This window comes from Chiloscyllium plagiosum, unplaced genomic scaffold (assembly GCF_037043375.1).
Source record: "Chiloscyllium plagiosum isolate Xiang-an unplaced genomic scaffold, Cpla_swu_hap1 HiC_scaffold_5, whole genome shotgun sequence".
NCBI classification, from domain to species: domain Eukaryota; kingdom Metazoa; phylum Chordata; class Chondrichthyes; order Orectolobiformes; family Hemiscylliidae; genus Chiloscyllium; species Chiloscyllium plagiosum.
This window is the reverse complement of record NW_028270143.1, coordinates 42,147,903-42,164,254: the sequence shown is the minus strand read 5'-3', so window position 1 is coordinate 42,164,254 and position 16,352 is coordinate 42,147,903. Positions and strand designations below refer to the sequence as shown.

The following is a 16,352-nucleotide window of genomic DNA, read 5'->3' as shown; positions in this document are numbered from 1 at the left end:
ACAAGCAGATCCAAAACCAGATCAACTACATGAACCCAACCTTCTACAACTGCAGCAGTGAGTGCTTGACAAAAAAAAACTTTGGAAGTCCCAGTTGTCAAAGCAGTTGTCACCACGTCACTTCTGTATTGCAGTGAGACCTGGATGGTGCATCAGCAAAACACAAGAGACTGTGGAAATTCCATCAGCAATGCCTTTGCTGCAGCCTCTGAACTCAATGGACCACTAAACAAACACTACCATCCTTGAAGCTACCTCTATAAGCATTCAGGTAATACTCACACAAAATCAATGTGAATAGACTGGACACCAAAGCTGAACGATCAAAAAATGTCTTCCCTGCCAGATGATATTTTGTAAAATTTGAAATGGCTAATGATCCATAAAAGGACAAAGCAAAGTTTCAAAGGCACTCTGAAGCTCTTTTTGAAGCATGACAATATTGATATTAATGACTAGGTGGAGCTTATCATTTATTCAGATTGACAGTAATTTGTTCATCAAGCTTTGAGTCATAAAGTCTCAATGATGCAGCAGAGCACCAGCAGCTAAGAAAAACGAAGCAATCCTTATCCCATTACCCAAACAGTAAAAAAAATTGCAGGTTTAGGAACACAGTCTGTTAGAATCTGACACACTGCAGAAACTCTTACCCTTAGGTAAACAGCATCCTTGCATTGAGGGACAGCTGCCTATGCCACGTAGTTAATTAACACTTTGGAAGATTAATTAAATAAGAAAACATTAATGATAATACATACTTTATTTATTTTATTGGCTCAATTACATTGCAATATTTTTAAAAATTCATGAATAATTCCATTGACCGAGTATTGCATAGATACAATTTAAATCCCAGCATTCAAGTACCGTATAGCTCTTTTTTTTGTTAATTACACATACCTAAAATTCTTTGTTGTTTCAAGTTCAATAATTTCAATGATTAATCTATAAATTACAACCTTAAGTTAGCTAAATATGCCTTACTTTTCTAAATAACATTACAGTATTAAAATTTGCATTCCGAAAGCGTGGAACATTTATTGGCGATTGATCCATATGACAGAAATATAATATGCACAGCAAGCATATTTGATCGAAACAGAATTTTTCCTGTTTTAAAAATCAAGGCTAGTATAAAGCAAGTTATTAAGTTTTATACTATTTTGTTAATATTAAAAGAAAACATGATCAATAAATATAATCACTTGAAACATAATATATTGTGCATCCAGGTTTGCAAAGTTTTGGCATTTTAGCAGAGGTAATTAGACATTCTGGCAATCATTCAGAAATCAGGGCCATTCTTTTTCAGCTGTTTATAATCAGTGTTCACTGCAATAAACTGTCAAAACAAGAATAAAACAATCAGCAGGCATATTTCTTAATCATTTCACAGCTCATTTATTATGTTATGACTATTGCTTTACCATTTATTTTTCTTAAATGCATGAACAGAAGCAAATTTACTTCCAACAGTGCAACTGTAAGTAAATGTTTTCAGCAAATTCTTTCTCCACCAAGTTACCTTGTATTGACGATTATAGCCCAGTTTATTCCATGGCTCAGGGTTGTTCTTTCTGTCCCAGCTAAAAACAAAAGCAAAAACATGCAACTATATAGAATCATAGTATTATGCAGAACAAAAGAAGGCCATTCTTTGAAAGAACTAACCGACTCCTTCCACTTCCTGCTCAGTCCCTATTGTCCTACAAAATGTTTGAAATTTACTGTTTAAGTTTCCATCAGTTATCTCAAGTAGGGAGCTATGATGATTTCAAATGTACAATGTAAATTTTTTTTAAAAAACTAAAAAAATGAGGAAAAAGAGGTTCATTTAAGGGATTTGAAGTAACTGTAAAAACCAGCATTAATTACTATCTTCAAGCTACCCTTCAGAAAATTTTAGGCAGCTATTTTTTTGCACTGCTGTAGTAGGCATGTGACGGTTCTTGCACAGCGGTGCATGGGGGAGCTACACAGGGAAAGTGACTCAACAGCATTGAAGGATCAAGGTACTACATTAAAGTTAGGATGCTGCATGACTTAGAAGGGAATTTGGAAGTGGTGATAAAGCTCGGGTTAACTGTCCTTGCCATTCTCAGTCATGGAGGTCAATGGCTTGACAGATACTTGAAAGATACTTTGCAAGTCTTGCAGCATTAACTTTTAGATGGAATACTGTTGTGGAGTGAATATTGAAGATGGTGAATGAGGTGCAAATCAAGTGAGCTACTCTGTCCTGGGTGGCGTTGAAATTTATTTGCTGTTGCCAATCTTGCACTCATCCAAATGTGGGATATTCCATCACACTTTTGATTGTGCCTTATGGATGGTGACAAAACATCGGAGATGCATCACTTCTCACAGAATATCAGCATCTGATCTCTTGTAGCTGCGTAAAGTGCAGGTTCAAGTAAGTTATTGGTAATTCCCAGGTTGTTGTGACAGAGGACTTGACAGTGGTAATGTCACTGACTATCAAGAGGAAAGTGGTTAGTATATCTCTTGAAAATGTTCACTGTCCAGTACTTGGTAGTGTGAAAGTGATGTGTCACTTATCCTCAGTTTACTGAGCCTTCTGCCACTAAAAACTGTTTCTCCTTCTTAACCCTATCAAATCTTCCCTTAAACTTCACTATCAGTTTTTCAAATTTTTCCATGAAACTAAAGTCTGCCCTCCCTTGGACCATTCCAGTAAATTACATCTGCAGATCTTTGAGGCTTTGACATCCTTCTTACAGTGTAGTTTCCAGAGTTGGACGCAATATCTAAGAAGCCTTAACTAGTGTCTTAAAGTAGCATGTTTCCTTGCTTTGTACTTTAGATCTTTATTTATAAAACCATCAATATAGAAGGGGAGGCAGTGTGGCTGGAGTTAACTCAGTCGGTCAGATGGTAGCATGTAATTCAAAATACACAAATAGTTCGGGTTCGACTCCCTTTCCAGCTGAAATAGACACAACCGGTGCCTCTTCACCTCTAACTAAGAGTGGAAGGCATTGGCAAACCACCACTGACAAAAACTGTCAAAAACATATTTCACGATGTAACATACATGACTTTACATACCAGACATCCGGGCTGAACATTGCCAGACGCGATAGATAAAGCCCAGCACCAGTAGCTCCAAGTCCAATGAAGAAGAATAAAGGAATCAACTAAGGTAACAAAAATAGATAAATATTATGATGCCAAAGTAATAAAATAAAAAAAAGAAATACCCTATCAGTAAATAATTATTCTAATTCAATTTTTGTTGATAGAAATAAAAATACTAGTGTTGCTTATGAATAGAGATCTGCTTTATAATCTTAAACTAAGTAATTCCACCAGGCTGGCTTTCCCAATGATTTTGCCATTGTTCACTACATAATTGCTTTTCTCTCAAAGTTATCTCAATTTTAACCCCGTCCTGGAAACAGCTTTTGGAGCCAACGGGGAACTGGTAGTAGGTTTACAAGCACAGAAACTGATGTACAAAAGGCACTCGGATCCAACTTTTCTGACCCATATCATTTGTTAAATACTTTATCCAGCTCATTTTCAATAATATTCTGCCAAAGCTATTGGTTGTAAAACATTCGCCTTCTACATTGAAATCAAGTTCTCCTTCCAGCAGTAATTTGAAATCCGTTGATCTCCATTTATTGAATTTATATCGAGGAAATAATCCTTCATTAATTATTGAACTCTCCCTAACCTTGTCCAATCCAGTAAAACTGACACCATTTTTCAAGTATTAACTTACAACTGTGATCTCACCCGAATGTTGTTCAAGTAAATATTTACTGCATGTGTTTTTTGGCATTAATGATCATCATTATCAGCAACAAGTTAATGGTGCCAACAATTCATTGCACTTATTCTTGCCCACAGATTTTTTAACCAATTCTCGTGTTGGAATTACCTGCAACTAAAAATTCAGCTATAAATTTTTTTTTATATTCAAAGTCCTTATCTTACATAAAGGGTGAAGATGCAAATGCTTAAAGGATCTACACTGTAGACCTTTCTGTTACTCTACTCCAGACAATTGAACCATTTAGGACATATTTCATTTTACTGTTCATTCCCCCTCAAATTTACATTTAATGCGCTCTGGGCTACGTGTGCTACATCTGTCACTTATTTTCCTCATCTGTTAACCTGCCCGTCTTCCTGTAATCATTCACATTTCCTCACAGTTTGCTACCTTCCTAAAGTGCTATCATTAGTAAACTTTTCGATATAATAATTTCACTTGAGTCTACATTCAAATTCTATATATATGTAAAGGGAAAATATGACCTGATTACCGTATGCCAATGATTTCTGAAGGGTACAGATGATTAGTTTAATGTTTTTTGACAAAGACAGAAAAATGTTGGGTCAGCAAGTTCTATGGGTGCTGTTAAATCTTCGAGAAAACAGACTATTAGAAAAATAAAAGAACACAGAAATAGAGGTGCATAGGCCAATGATTGGTTAGAACCAAGAAGCCAAGGGGTAAAGACAAGCAGGAATGCCAATGCTTTGGCATGTGACAAGTTGCATTCCCCATGAATTTATACTGAAGATTGAGCAATTCATTAAACTAATGACTTGGAGGAAGTATCAAAGCTAGTTATCATCATTAGTAAACTGTTAATTTAATTAATGGGCAGAATAGGTTAATAGTAGAATAAGTTGAATGGATGTGTTCTAGGAGATACAAAGTGAAATGCACAGACTATGTGAGTGGACATAACATATTCAATGTAGGTGGAACGGGAGGTCATCGAACATGAATCAGAAAGACAAATTAGTCCACTTTCTTATGATGGGAAGCTGGGAACTGGGAGGGAAGAAGGAATGGAATTAGTTCGTACAAATCATAAAGAGCAGGTAGCAGTGATCCAAGGGACTCCCTAAAGCCTGTTCACTGATTGGAAGGTTTAAGTTTTAAATCTGGGGAATATTCTCTATTTGTCTGAATGAGTGCAGCTCCAATTAAAAAAAAGCAGGACACCAGACATTATAGCCTACTTAATTGTAATCATTTCTACCACCTTAAACATTCATCCCCTCTGCCATTGATGTGCAGAGGCCAGCAGTGTGTACTGCAACAAGTTACCTGGGTTCCTTCAACAGCACCTTACAAACTTACAACCCCTAACATGTAAAAAGGAAAATGGCAGGTGATACATGGGAAAACCACTTCCCGCAAGTTCCCCTCAAGTATTCCCTCATTTGCACTGGGTCAAAATCCTGGAACTCCCTCTGTAACAGCACTCTAGGTGTTCCTTATCACATGGATGAGAGCAGCTCAAGAAATTGGATTACTACGTCCTTCTCAAGGCCAATTCCAGGGTTGTGCAGTAAATACTTACTGAGCCAGTGATCGCCACAAATCATGACTGAACAAGTTTTAAAAGGCAGCACAGGTCTCCTATAGATTTCTCCAGACCTCAGTGTCTTTTGATTTTGTTTTGTCTTCAGCTGCTTCTAAGAGCCTCTCATTTTCATTTTCACTGAGTAATATGTCCAGGGAAAAGAATGTAAGGTTCCTCGGGTTTGCTTACAGGAAACCCAAATCCCCTTCCTGAAGTATCCTCTGTTTCTAAGCCACTGTTATCCCTTGAGATACTAACTTGCCAACTCTGAAAATTGACTAGCTCTACAATTGACTAGACTCATTACTGTTCATGGGACTCATACCTAGGCCAGGTACAACTTGCAAAAGAGAAAGAATAGCACCCACTGAAGGATTAATGATTCAGCTATCTCAAGCTTGTGAATAAGCATAAAAAGATATCAAAAGGCTAATGGAATGTTGGTCTTTATTTCGAAGGAGCAGGAATTCAAAAATGATGTGATGAGTCAGCTGTCCAGAGTCTTGGTCAGACCTCAGTAAGTACTGTGCTCAGTCTATAAAGAACTCATTCATTATATTGTTAAGAATAGTTTGATTATTGTGCAAAAGGAACTACATCATAATGAAGTCAGATCACATGGAACCAAGGGCTGCTTCAGCAACAAGCCATTTCTTGCTATAACTTTCAAATTACTATGTTTAATAAAGTAATTTAATGCTCACTGACAAGATTACAGACAACATATTTCTACATGGTAGTACCAATGATCCATCCCTGGATCTGAAGGCAAATGGCATCAACTGCCAAAATGAGTCCTGCCACCATACAGGATTATTTAAAAACCCAGAAGACCAGACCAGCAATCCTACTCTAGATACTGGGGAAATATCTGAAAAGTTCAAAGGCAACAGGAAGTGACAAAGTTAACAGCCCACCTCAGGATTGAACTGCACAGAGCAAAGGCCCATACAAAAGTTTAAAAGTGCTCAAGGAGATCGTAAAACAGGATACAGCAAGTAATAATTTTAAAAAATCAACTGACCACAGTCATCAAAACATTACAGTTTAAATTGAAGATACTCTCAGGTATAGGGAAGGAATGACCACTAAGAAAATGAGCTAAGTGAGCTAAGAATCAGAATGGTTGACCTCAATGTGTGAACTAAAGCCAGTCAACTTCATAGAAGGTGGTGAGTAGATTAGATTACCAACAGTGTGGAAACAGGCCCTTCAGCCCAACAAGCCCACACCGACCCTCCGAAGAGCAACCCACCCAGACCCTTTCCCCTACATTTACCCCTTCACCTAAAACTACGGACAATTTAGCATAGCCAATTCACCTAACCTGCACATTTTTGATCTGTGGGAGGAAACCCACACAGACACAGGGAGAATGTGCAAACTCCACACAGACAGTTGCCTGAGGCAGGAATTGAAGCCGGGTCTCTGGCGCTGTGAGGCAGCAGTGCTAACCACTGTGCCACCGTGCTGCCTGGGAGACACCATGCCACAGCTGCAGCAATAGCACATTTCACAACAGTCTATGGGTGTGTCATCAATAGAAAAGAGGAGCAGGATGACCTCTTCCTGGAGGATGTGGTGAGCTCAGTCTAGAGTCTGACTCCCCTATCTATGTAGACGCACAAGATAAACATGACAGAAACCTGTTTGTTATTCCTAACCAGCAGACTTCTTTCTATACAGCATGTGTCGCTTTAAATATTCTTTAGTTTGCAGACTTGACCATTCAGACCTACAAGAGATGAAGATTCCTTGGAAAAACTTAAATTTGAGCATCAGAATGAGCTTGTAAACAGGACAACGTAGCTAAGAGTTGAAGTACATCTACCTTGATGACACAGCTGAACTGCAAGGCCAGTTATTGACGGTGACACAATGTAAGCAAACTTTGGAAAAATGCAAGGTTACAGCAGATTTCCAAACATACTCTGCAGAGGCAAGTTGTGTAGTTTAATCTTGCACAAAAGTTACAAAAATATTTAGTTGGAAAACACATTTGGGATGATCTGATTGTGGCTCAACTCCACTTTCCCGTTTATCCCAGACATCCTTTGACTCCTTTGTTGGTCAATAATCTATCTACCTCTGCCTTAAACATATTCCAGGACATGACCTTCTTGGGAAGACATATTTACATTTAAAAGCTGTGAAAAATGCTGGAAGATTTTGGACTATTTAGACATTCTCTGGATCGAGAAGGGTTACTATGTGATTTCTTGGGAATAAAGCAAAATGTTTAATGGGCACAAAAAAGCCACCTGTTTTTCTGAATATTAAGTGAATTTGGAAGGGAAGATAAACATATTTTTCAAAGGGAAAAGGAATGAGTTTGTTCATGTAATTACTAAACACTGGTTTTGATGTATATGCTAAAAGCTGCCTAGAAACCCTCTCTTGTCTTAGAAATATACAGTCCCAGAAGTCAGAAAATAAAAACAAGTCTCTCTCTTGAAATCCTATTTCTTAGAAGATGTTGCTGGGAACTTGATAGAATTTACAAATACCAGTATTCCTGTCTACCTGGTGAAAGATGAGGTAATGGAATGTGACTGATGCCCAGCAAATGAAATTCAAGTTGATTGTGATAAATGTCCAGCTTTAATTCCAATCTACAGCTGTTAGCAGTTCAGTTTCACAAACAGGATATTTGCACATGTGAGAAATCATCACATTTGATCCTTTGTCCCAGACCTTGGCCCAAGGCTGTTCTTTTAAAAGAAAAATGTGTGTGTATATGTGTGTGTTTGGTGGGGGAGGGGGGTAAGGGGGTGGAGGATTAAGGAAATATACTTTTCTTTCCAGATCATAAGTCAGTGTTTGTCAATTGCTTTAAAAATAAGTTGTGATTAATAGTAAACAGATTCTTTTGAATTAATTAACACTCTTATTTTGAGTAGCACCAGAAGAGTGGTATTGGCCATTTTGATAACTGAATTAATACACTGTCGGACTTCACTGAGGTAGCAAGTGGAAATCAAGCCCCTCTATTACCAGAGTCACAAGAAAGTTTAACATATTATCAAACTATACAAAATTCTCCAATTTACCTGTCTTTTCAGACCCAGGTTAATAGAAAGCATGGACCAGGTTTCTGTACTTAACAAGAATTATTATATATTAAAATATATTCAAGCCTTTTGTGGTATTTAATAAGATCTTGGCTGATCTCGTTGTGAATTCAACTCCATGTCCCTGCCAACACCAATGATCTCTGACTTCCCTGTTAGTCAGAAATCTACCTATCTTGCCTGAAATGTATTCAACGACTCTGACTTCACCACTCTCTGGCAAAGAGAGTTCCAAGGACTCATAACCCTCAATGAAAAATTCTTCATCTCCACCTTACAATGGGAAACCCTTCATTTTTAAGTTTATTGACCCATACTCTTGTCTCTCCCTGAAGGGAAACACACTTCCAGCATCCATCAGGATGTGTGTGTTTCAATGAAGGTCACTACTAAAAGAGAAACGAAAGCAGCATGAATTGAAAATAAACATATTGGTTATACAGGAGCTCCACATTGAAGTATACAAGACAAGTCACACCAGTATGTCTCTTTCACCAGTTTTACTGTATTTTCAGAGTCTCATTCTTCTAAACTCTAATGAAAACAGGTGAACCTGTCTAAACTTTCCTCATAACATATTGTCCCCCATCCCAGATATCAATCCAATGAATCTTTCCTGAAGTGCTTTTAAAGCATTTACATCCTTTCTTTAATAAGATGACCAAAATCACTAACAGTGTTCCAGATGTGATCTTATCAATAAAAACAATGACCTTCTGCACATTAGTTATCTGCTCTGGGCCAAGTTGTATACCTCTGAAGAATTATTTGCATATCCATCTTTCTAATTCTTACAATACTCCTGGTGCTCACAAGAAGTGAAATGACAAACCATCCCATTCCTTTCCTACTCAAATATGTGTCATTATTCCTCCCCCTGGAATGTATTCTCAGCTGACATTGCAGACATCATGTCAGGGACAAAATAACAAACATCTCTGATCATTGTAAAGCATAAAACTAGGTTACATTAGCATCGAAAATCTCCTCACATTGATCTACTTAAACACAAATACATTGCAACTCACGATTTTATATCCAACATGTAATGAGAGAGAGCTAAGGATGAGATGAGACTTGAGCTGTTGTTTATTTAAAAAAAAAACAGAGAGTTTCAAAAGCAGTCGAGCTGAGGGAGCTGAACATTGAGCAATCTGGTAAAAAAAAGTAAAGATAGGGAAAGCAATGGTGAGGTTTATCAACAATGATAAGAATCATAACTCAGACGCACAAGGGTCTAAGAGTCAAACGTACACTAAAGAAATGTATTCCAGAAGAGAAGTAAGAATGATTAACAAAGAAGCATTTGACTGAATATGTATCATGTAGCCCTTGCAAAAGTGAAGTCAACAGGAATCAATGGGGAAATTCTCCACTGATGGGAGCCATAGCTAACACAAATAAAAACAAATTGAGATTGCTGGAGGCCAATTTCCTCAGGGCAACAATTTATATTTATACAGCACCTTTGACATGCCAAATGTCTCAAGATGCTTGTTTCAGTACCATAAAATATGAGCTTCATAAAATATTAGATCAGAAGACAAAGAGAAATCCAAGAGGAATACTTTCCCATTGAAAATGTTCATAATAAATTATTTGAGAACTTATACTCCAAAGAGGATTTTTTTTAAAAAAATCTATGAAGATCTGAAGCGTTCTTTAAGGTCGGAAAGTCATTTTGAATATTAATTTCAAAACAGCGTTTACAAGAAGTCAGGCAAATGAACAGTTATAACCAAGGGAGATGTTTGCTAATCTGACTTGTATGACCAAAGAGAAAACGAGCTAGAAGCAGGTTCATGCAGGAAGGACAGACGTATAGAAACAGAGGGGCTATTATGAACAATCTCCAAGAACTCAAAACTGGGAAGGCATGCTGAGGTGCTTAGATGAAGGAAGCGCCAGAGGAAGAATGCCGCAAATGTCACGGAAGAAAATATCCTACAATGTTTCTTAAGATATGAATTTAGGAAGCTTGGTTAGCAGTCAGTTTGAGGATCTTGGAGATGACATTCACAGAAAAAAAACAGCATCGAGGAAATGCGCAGAAATTTTCAGAAACTAAACGGATTATAGATGTGCAGCTGAACAAAAGACTTTTGCTGCAGACAGAGGCAACTCTTCACTGACGTCTCGAGTGTCTGTAAAGGCATTACTGGGATTGAAGGTACGTTTCTTTCTTTCTGACGTTAATAATGAAATCATTGCAATAGTTGCAGTCTAGTGTAATAAAGTAGATGGTTTTCACTGTTAGTATAAAGTGAGGACTGCAGATCAGAGTCAAGAGTGTGGTGCTAAAAAAGCACATCAGGTCAGGCAGCATCCGAGGAGCAGGAGAATCGACATTTCATGCATAAGCACTTCATCAGAAGGCTTTCATCCAATTTTCACTGTTAGTCAAGGATGGTATTTGTAGGATAGTGAGATAATCCTGTTCATGAGATCAGGATGCATAATTGATATGAGTGGAATTAGGAATAGTAGAAGAAAATAGCCACTAATTTGAGTCATCTACAGGTCCCATAACAGTAACTACAATTTGGGGCAAAGGATATAAGAAGAAATATTGTGTGTTTGTGATAGTAGAACTACAATAACCAAGGATGACTTCATTGACATATGAACTAGAAAAATCAGATCAGCAATAGTAGCCTGTATGAGGATTCATAGAATGCTTTCGAGATAATTTTGTAGAGCAGATACTTTGCAATCAACTAGACAGCAGGTTATTTTAGACTTTGTATGTGCAATATTACAGGATTAATACTAACCTCAGAGTTAAGGTACACCTCAATAAGGAGCATTAAAAGTTCAGCTGCTGAAGCTAGGTACAGATTAATAGAGACTTCCTTCTATAAAGAAAAATTTCAAAGGAAGGCTCCACAATCTGTGGTTAATTAAAGGATTTAGGGAATGCATCAAACCTAAGGAAAAACATGCAGCTGCACAAAGATGATTGGCAGGTCAGATGATTGGTCAGATGATAAAGAATAGCAGTGAATGACTAAAAAATTAATAGGGAGGAAGAAATTAGAATCTGAGAGGAAGCTAGCTAGTAATGTAAAAATAGGTAGCAAGAATTTCTATAGGAAGAAAAAGTGTAAGTGAATTGTGCATTGGCCCTGTAAAGGATGAGAATGGGTATATGAACATAATAAAAGGAAATAGAGAATAAACTGAACAAATATTTTGCATCTGTTTTCACTTTTGAGGATAGGAAAACTACTTCAGTAATAGATGTAAATCAGGTGGTGGAGAGAGGAATTTATAGTCATGAGGTAAGTGGTAGTCAGTAAATTGATGGAGCTGTGGTCTGACAAGTCCAGATGGAATCCATCCTAGGGTCCTAAAAGTGACTTCTAGTGAGATAGCAGATGCATTAGTATAAGTTTTCTAATTTTTTATAGGTAAGGGAAGGTTCAATCAGACTTGAAAATAGCCCTTTTATTAAAAAAAAGAGAGGCAGAAAATGGGAAACCATTGGCCAGAGGGCTTGATATCTGCTGTAGGGAATATTATCAACCATTATAGCCACATACAGAAAACAAAAGGTAATCGAGAAAAGTCAGTATGCTTGTACCAAAGTACAATTTGCAATTCTATTGTGTATAAAAATCTTTTTCTTGAAGAAAATTACCTTTGTAGCCAGTTATAACACAATAGTTAGCAGTCCAGAGCTTCAGGTGATTAATAGTGTTGACTGTTTCACGGACATAGTATTCTGAGATGTTTCTGGAATGTTACGACATTGAAACTGACAGCTGAACCAAACCAGATCAGTATACTGTATTCCCCCACAGTAAAATTAAAACCTTCAAACGTTCGAATTAATGATTAAACCCAATGGTTTCTAAGCAAGCTTTCGAATAATCAATCCCAGACTTTATGAATGAGCAATTCTCAACACTGGTTTGTAGCTTAAACACAAGCCTTAGCAATTTATTAACAATACAATAACTTTAGAGGAACAAAATTAAACAAAATAATCTCACTGGTCTATGCTTCAATACAGAAGTCTTTGTTTTCAGCCCCATTTGCACAAAAGACAAACAAACACAGTTCAGGGGTAATTTTTTTTAAAATTAACAACACTGGCCAGATTACTTAAGTGGTTTTCACAATGTCTTGTTCCACAGGCATAGACAATGGTTTTTGGTTGATTTACTGGTAATATTGATCAGGATCACCTTTCTTGCTCACACATATAAAGGCAGTAATACTTATATCTTAGTTTTCTATTCTCTGAGCTTCCAAGAGCTGCTAATGGGAGGTAAGGCAGGGAACTTTCAAATCTTCCCGCTGTAGCATCAACAGCCAAATTCCTTTTCAATAGAAAACACACTCCAAAGCTCAATTCAAATTCTGACCATCCCAACAGACTGACAATGTTCTCCACCAGATCCTAGTTACCATTCAAAATCTGCCATCTACATGAGCATTAGGTCTTTTCCAGACTTGCTGAAACCAATTCTGAGGAACTGATTCTGTTAATAGCCAGCTTCTGTTATCACGGAGAAAGTAAGTCTTGATGAAGGGCCTATGCTTGAAATGTCGATTCTCCTGCTCCTTAGATGCTGCTCGACTTGCTGTGCTTTTCCAGCACCACACTCTCACCCCCAACTTCTGTTACCTGTTTAAACATAATGCTCTTCCCTGGTGAAAAAGTGTCTGCAGAACCTTTTGATCAGAAACCAATCTGCAATTAACTTCCAGACCAGGCCTCAAAAATAAACAAATGCTTGTTTCATCTGTTTTCTTTTTAAAGCAAGTTGTTATCCACAATCCAAAAATCATTTTTAGCTCACATTTCTCAGCTGCAAACCAGATTGATAAAAGGCTAAAATAAAAATAATGAAAAATCAGCCAAGTCTCCAACAGGATCAGTGTCTCTATGTCGAGTAATGTGTTTTTAGCAACTATATTTGTGAGCTTTTTACTGTGTTTTTAAAATAATCACTAAATATACATAGATTTGTATCTGTTTCCATTCTGTTATTGACATCATTTATGAAATACCTTTGGCGTGTGGTTTTTAATGAAGTGCAGTTGAAATCCCAAATCACTTTGCTCTGATACAGTTATTCAGCGTCAGAAAATCCTTGATTTAACTTCCTGAGGTCCAAGATGGATGATTTCACACTTAACTACATTGAGCTCTATATAAATGTAGTTTAGAACATTTATTCCATTTCTCTTGACCATTAGCCACTCCTATCCACTGTATCTGTTGTCACTCGAAACTCAGCATCATCTACAAACCTTAACAGACACAACTTATTCCTTCATCCAAGTCAGTAATAAATATGTTTGAGAGGATGAGGTCCCTGAAAAGATCCTAGAAGCGCACACGTGCTGCATCATATTGATTAGAGAATCTTTGCGTCACTATGCCTTTATTACAATACACTTATATGCACTGAATATTGTAATGACCACTGAATGAAAAGCAAAGCATTAATACTTAAAGCTGATTTTAATGGGGCAGATGATGAACATTAAGCAAATTTAGTACCTAGATAAATCACAAAAATAAATCTTCAAATGAATACCATCATGCCATCTGCCACAATAAGATCCTTTAATTGAGCACAAATTACTAAAAGTTTTGCAGTTTTAATCTTCTGCCCTTGTCCCCTTCCTTTGCTTCTGTTGCAACACCAAAGGCCACACAGTTAACGGAGTCTTTGCTACCTTACATCAGTACTAGCAGGATCAAGTCAGGGGTAGGGGCATGGTAGGTGTTGGGTTGTCCTATCAGGATTGGGTGGGTCTGTGTTGAGTTGAAGGTTCAGTTTTTATACATAGAAAACACAGGAACTGGAGCACGAGTGGACCATGCAGTTCTTCGAGCCTGCTCCACCATACTATTAATCATGGCTGATAATCCAATTCCGTACTAAATTCCTGCTTTTTCTCCCTACCTTTTGATTCTTTTATCTCCACAGACTATATAATTACTTCTTTAAAAAAATTAACGTTTGGCCTCAACCAACTGAAAATTTCATAGGCCCACCATTCTGAATGAAGAAATTTCTCCTCACTGCAGCTCTGAATGGCTTGTCCCATACCTTTAAGTTGTGATCCCTGGGTCTGGACTCCCCAGTTATCAAGAACATCATTTCCATGTTTACCCTGTCTAGCCCCATTAGAAATTTATAGATTTCTTTGAAATCCCCTCTCATCTTCTGAACTCCAGTGGATACAGTCCTAACAGATCCAGTTTCTCTTATTAACTAATAACTAGCAGCAGTTAAAGTAGATGTTATGTCTTCCAACATTTCAGAGTATCATCACTAGCCAGCTTAAGGGAGTCAGAATCCTTTGAATTCTCTGACTTTAATGTACTTCTTTTGGGAGGGATCCATATGCAAGGTAATTGCCCATCAAAAAATTCAATTTCATGTGTAATTCCCAGGAGTAAGCTGCATCAGGGATTCTGCAAGGTCCCAATATTGCTCCAATGACTCGCTGGCTATTAGCATATCTGGGCCACGATCTTGGGTCTATTTATTACTGTGAAGCACCATTAGCTATTTTCAACAAAGATGGCTGAGCAGGTCATTCAGATGTGAGTCTCTGCCATTATTCAAAGAGATCATAACAGACTTGCACCTCAACTCCTTTGTTCCAAACCCCTCAACAAATTATCTGCAAGTTATAACAAAACTCTACCAACAGCAACTTTTAAAGCTGAAATTATCTCTGAATCCTCTGCCTCATCATGGTAAAGATAACACATATGTAATAAGAACAAAAAGTAGAAAAAAACCCAGCAAGTTAAAACATTCGTGTGATGAGAAACCATTCATCGGAAGTGAAGATTTTTGGAGCATTGGAAGGTGGGAAAGGGTCTGTGATAGGGTAGAAGCCTTGAGAGATTGCATGGCAAAATATCAGTAGTAGCAATCTGATGCACGGCAGAAATTCACCAAGGCACCTTCTAGACCCACAACTACCATTGTATAGGTCAAAAGCAGCAGGTACATGGTAACACCACCACCTGCAAATTCCCCTCCAAATCAGTCACCCTATCGTTTTTCCTTCAGAGTTGATAGGTCAAAATCCTGGGATTCCCTCCTGAATGGCATTGTGGGTGTAATTCCAGGACATTGGCTGCAGCATCTCAAAGGCAATAGGGATGGACAATAAATGTTCCCAGACAGCATCACCCAGATCCTATGCGTGACTTTTAAAAAGTGATAACAGATGCAAAGAAATAAAGGTTGTATCAAAAGGAGGCACGAATTGCCACTTAAAATATAGTACAATGAAGGGATTTAAAAACAAGAGAGAGTGAGATCAATCCAGTAAATGTACTTGTAACGTGTTTTGTTTGGGAGTTACAACTGAAATGTTTAAGAAACAGTGCACTGGGAGTCCATCTCCTCCAATCCCCTCCTCCCCAGGATTTAAATCCCAGTGGCGTGTCATTGCTGCTGGTTCTCCTGCCGGTGGACTTCGCACCTGAGCACCGCCCACCGTGGGGGGGGGGGGGGGGGGGCACGTGGGAATAAAAATGTAAAAGGCGGAGAGAAATTATTCGTGTGATACTCACACTCGGGTGGGTCTTAGCTTGTTTGATCATGAGCCGGAACATTGCTGCAGGATAGTGAGCGCCCTGGAGGCTCCAGCTGCTGCCTACCTGCTCGTGCCTCCCACCCCTTCAACTGTCACTGGGCCAACACCAGGACCCCATAGGGAGCTGGCCAGCACACTGCCCCTTACAGACCAGGGCCTCAAAGTGAGCGTAAATAGGCCGAAAGGAAAGTAACTTGGCCAACTCTGACAAAGATACAAGCCACAGTGCAAACCCCCAAAGACATCACGAGAAGTTAAGAATAAAAGAGGGGAAAAGCCACTGCAATGACAATTCAACTGTCGCCGGCAGCCTTTCGGTTGCCCCATGAAGGTCCTCCCAGTTATA

General features: G+C 38.1%; 1 protein-coding gene across 2 annotated transcripts; it reads right to left on the bottom strand.

Annotated features, from left to right (window-relative positions):
- Positions 1–748: 748 nt before the first annotated feature.
- Positions 749–16,131, bottom strand: LOC122549805 (cytochrome c oxidase subunit FA4-like). Of its 2 annotated transcripts, XM_043689864.2 has the most exons (4): positions 15,984–16,129; positions 3,073–3,161; positions 1,529–1,589; positions 749–1,345 (listed from the first exon to the last, which is right to left on the bottom strand). In XM_043689864.2, the coding sequence occupies exons 1-4, from the start codon at positions 16,023–16,025 to the stop codon at positions 1,289–1,291; spliced, it is 249 nt and encodes an 82-aa protein (XP_043545799.1). In that variant the 5' UTR covers positions 16,026–16,129; the 3' UTR covers positions 749–1,288. The 2 variants fall into 2 exon arrangements, with proteins under 2 accessions (XP_043545799.1, XP_087842965.1); XM_087986839.1 differs by lacking the exon at positions 749–1,345 and having other exon boundaries at positions 1,412–1,589; positions 15,984–16,131.
- Between the last annotated feature and the right edge of the window lie 221 nt (positions 16,132–16,352).

What these genes read in the sequence shown, in the direction of transcription:
- LOC122549805 (XM_087986839.1), bottom strand. Translation starts at nt 16,025, where the DNA reads ATGTTCCGGCTCATGATCAAACAAGCTAAGACCCACCCGAGT. An exon ending in AAGCTAAGACCCACCCGAGT is followed by an intron (nt 3,162 to 15,983) that starts GTGAGTATCACA and finishes TTGTTACCTTAG; the next exon opens with TTGATTCCTTTATTCTTCTT. An exon ending in ATGTTCAGCCCGGATGTCTG is followed by an intron (nt 1,590 to 3,072) that starts GTATGTAAAGTC and finishes TTTTGTTTTTAG; the next exon opens with CTGGGACAGAAAGAACAACC.